The sequence below is a fragment of the Nomascus leucogenys genome, chromosome 20 (assembly GCF_006542625.1).
Source record: "Nomascus leucogenys isolate Asia chromosome 20, Asia_NLE_v1, whole genome shotgun sequence".
NCBI classification, from domain to species: Eukaryota; Metazoa; Chordata; class Mammalia; order Primates; family Hylobatidae; genus Nomascus; species Nomascus leucogenys.
Genome location: NC_044400.1, coordinates 36,898,146 through 36,901,139, shown reverse-complemented (window position 1 = coordinate 36,901,139; position 2,994 = coordinate 36,898,146). Strand labels below are relative to the sequence as shown.

The window sequence follows — 2,994 nt, the reverse complement described above, 5'->3', positions numbered from 1 at the left end:
TTGCATCAATCTAAGTTTCTCAGAGCAGGAAATTGGCCAACAGATATGTTTACATAGGGAAAAAAATACATCCCTAGTTGGATAAATGTTCCTATGGGATTATCTCAAAGAAACATATAGCAGTGTGGTCTCTCTTTTTTTCTGTTTCTGATGATTGGAAGAGTAAACTGCAGATAACTGATGGGGATACAGGAAAAGGAGATAAAAGGCCATTCCTGGGAGTCATGTAAGACGCCATCACAAAAGTTATTTTCCCTTGTCTTGTAAGTAATAAAAGCACAAAAATATGACTACACATACTTTATTTACTTAAGGTGTTTTGTAAAAACCTAGATTAATTTAAAATTATTAGCAATGGAGGTTAATTTTTTAAAAAGCTGAACCAATAGAACCAGTTTGTAATAAGCGTGGGCTGATGACAAATTTTGTCATAAATTTAGATGATTATACTGAAAGAACTGTATTTCTTTTACCAACATAAATGTTACATCAAGCTAAGTCATTTTGAAACCTATGACAATCACGCACAGGCCAACCAGCTAACCACTAAATAGCAATAACCAGGTGAATGAATAAATGAATACAAGCTGAAAATGAAATTAATTTAGTTACATTTGACTGTGGGCTGTTTGTACACATTGTCTAACCATCTAGAGGAGGTATTTGATGTGAATAACATGAAATGTTGAATGAATGAATTATATAAATAATGATATATAAATATATGAAATGTATGTAATATACATGTTATATATAATACATATACTATACATATACTTGGCACTTCAAATGTGTGTAGTGTCTACTACTAATACTGACCTGTGAGGGATTTATGCAAGAATGGAGCATGGAGGAAATAAGGTAAGTTTCTCAGGACCTAATTCATATTTCTTTACCAGAGTCCATTTCAAAACATGGTTCTTGAGAATCCTGGATGTATTTTTGATATTATTTCCACATCAGTAAAACTCAATATTGTTCTGTGACTATAAAACTCACTGGAATCATTATCTTATTCATAGAGATTTTTATAGCAGAAAGAGGCATTTGATACCATATAGTCTAATTTTTTTTTTCACTGAGAAGAAAACCCTCAAAAGGAGTTATTTGTCCTATGTCACCCAGTGAGCAGCTTGCCCAGGTGTCCTGTAGAGGTCTTCTGATTCTAATTCACGACCTATATATTTGTGGTTTCATGTACTATTAATGTTTTTATTTTTGTCTTCCAGAAACTTATATTCTGAATTCTACTGACCATTTGGTATACTTCTCTGGGCCATTAGTAAAATCACTGACTGACAAAATTCCACAAAAGTAAGGGTCCTTGTAAGTTCAAGTGCCTTGACTGAGTACCAAATGTGGACATCAACATGAACATTTCTTTCCAATATGCATAATTTCCCTACCCCTTATTCTCACTTATTTTGATCATTATGGGATAAAGTTGACCATATGGAAAGAGCAAACCATTCAGTGGTATCTGAATTTATTTTGTTAGGACTTTCCAAATATCAAAATCTTCAGATTTTATTCTTCTTGGGATTCTCTGTGGTTTTCGTGGGGATTGTGTCAGGAAGCCTGCTCATCTTGGTGACTGTGACCTTTGATTCATGCCTTCACACACCAATGTATTTTCTGCTTACCAACCTCTCCTGCATTGATATGATCCTGGCTTCTTTTGCTACCCCTAAGATGATTGTAGATTTCCTCCGAAAACATAAGACCATCTCATGGTGGTGATGTTATTCCCAGATGTTCTTCATGCACCTCCTGGGTGGGAGTGAGATGATGTTGCTTGTAGCCATGGCAATAGACAGGTATGTTGCCATATGCAAACCCCTCCATTACATGACCATCATGAGCCCACGGGTGCTCACTGGGCTATTGTTATCTTCCTATGCAGTTGGATTTGTGCACTCATCTAGTCAAATGGCTTTCATGTTGAATTTGCCCTTCTGTGGTCCCAATGTTATAGACAGCTTTTTCTGTGACCTTCCCCTTGTGATTAAACTTGCCTGCAAGGACACCTACATCCTACAGTTCCTGGTCATTGCTGACAGTGGGCTCCTGTCACTGGTCTGCTTCCTCCTCTTGCTTATCTCCTATGGAGTCATAATATTCTCAGTTACGTACCGTGCTGCCAGTCGATCCTCGAAGGCGTTCTCCACTCTCTCAGCTCACATCACAGTTGTGACTCTGTTCTTCACTCCGTGTGTCTTTATCTACGTATGGCCCTTCAGCAGATACTCAGTAGATAAAATTCTTTCTGTGTTTTACACAATTTTCACACCTCTCTTAAATCCTATTATTTATACATCAAGAAATCAAGAGGTAAAAGCAGCCATTAAAGAAAGACTGCATATAAATTTAAAACATACTTTTTAGATGACACTTTTGAAGAGACACTGTCTTGTTTGTTTGAACATTTAAGAAACTCGTTTTTAATGTATCAGCTTCGTGCAAAAGTAATTGCGGTTTTTGCCATTAAAGTAAATGGCAAAATTAAAGTAATGGCAAAAACCACTGTAACTTGTGTACCAGCTAACAGTTCAAGTTCCATATGAGGAAACTGTAGATGTAATTGTTAAAAAGCAAACACCTTTTTGTGATCTTTTATGGTCAAACACATAATATCTACAGTTTGGCTTGTATACATTTAAATCCCACCTTTATCAGTTTCTCTGGTGCAAATTTGAACAAAATAAATAAGTTCTCTGTGATTTGGTTTTTTCATCTATACAACCTTGTTTATATGCATCTTTCATTATTATTTTATCATGCTCTTAAACCTTAGAAAACACATTATTATTGTTACGATTTTTGTTGTTGTTATTGGTAATCTGTGTTTAGAGAGAGCACACAGACATCTCATCACAGTTATTTATCCAAGTGCCTTATAGGCTAGAAACTGCATGTTCTGGGTAATCCCTGATTAGTGTGTATTAAATTATACTAAGTTGCTTGCCATAAACACAGTGTGTTCAACCATTCTTC

At 35.6% G+C, this 2,994-nt stretch overlaps 1 protein-coding gene across 1 annotated transcript; it reads left to right on the top strand.

The window, feature by feature from the left end:
- The first annotated feature begins 1,452 nt into the window (after positions 1-1,452).
- LOC100589717 (olfactory receptor 4K13) lies at positions 1,453-2,385 on the top strand. Its single transcript, XM_012497951.2, is given in 1 exon segment — positions 1,453-2,385. A coding segment is annotated over 1 exon segment (933 nt).
- Positions 2,386-2,994: the final 609 nt, after the last annotated feature.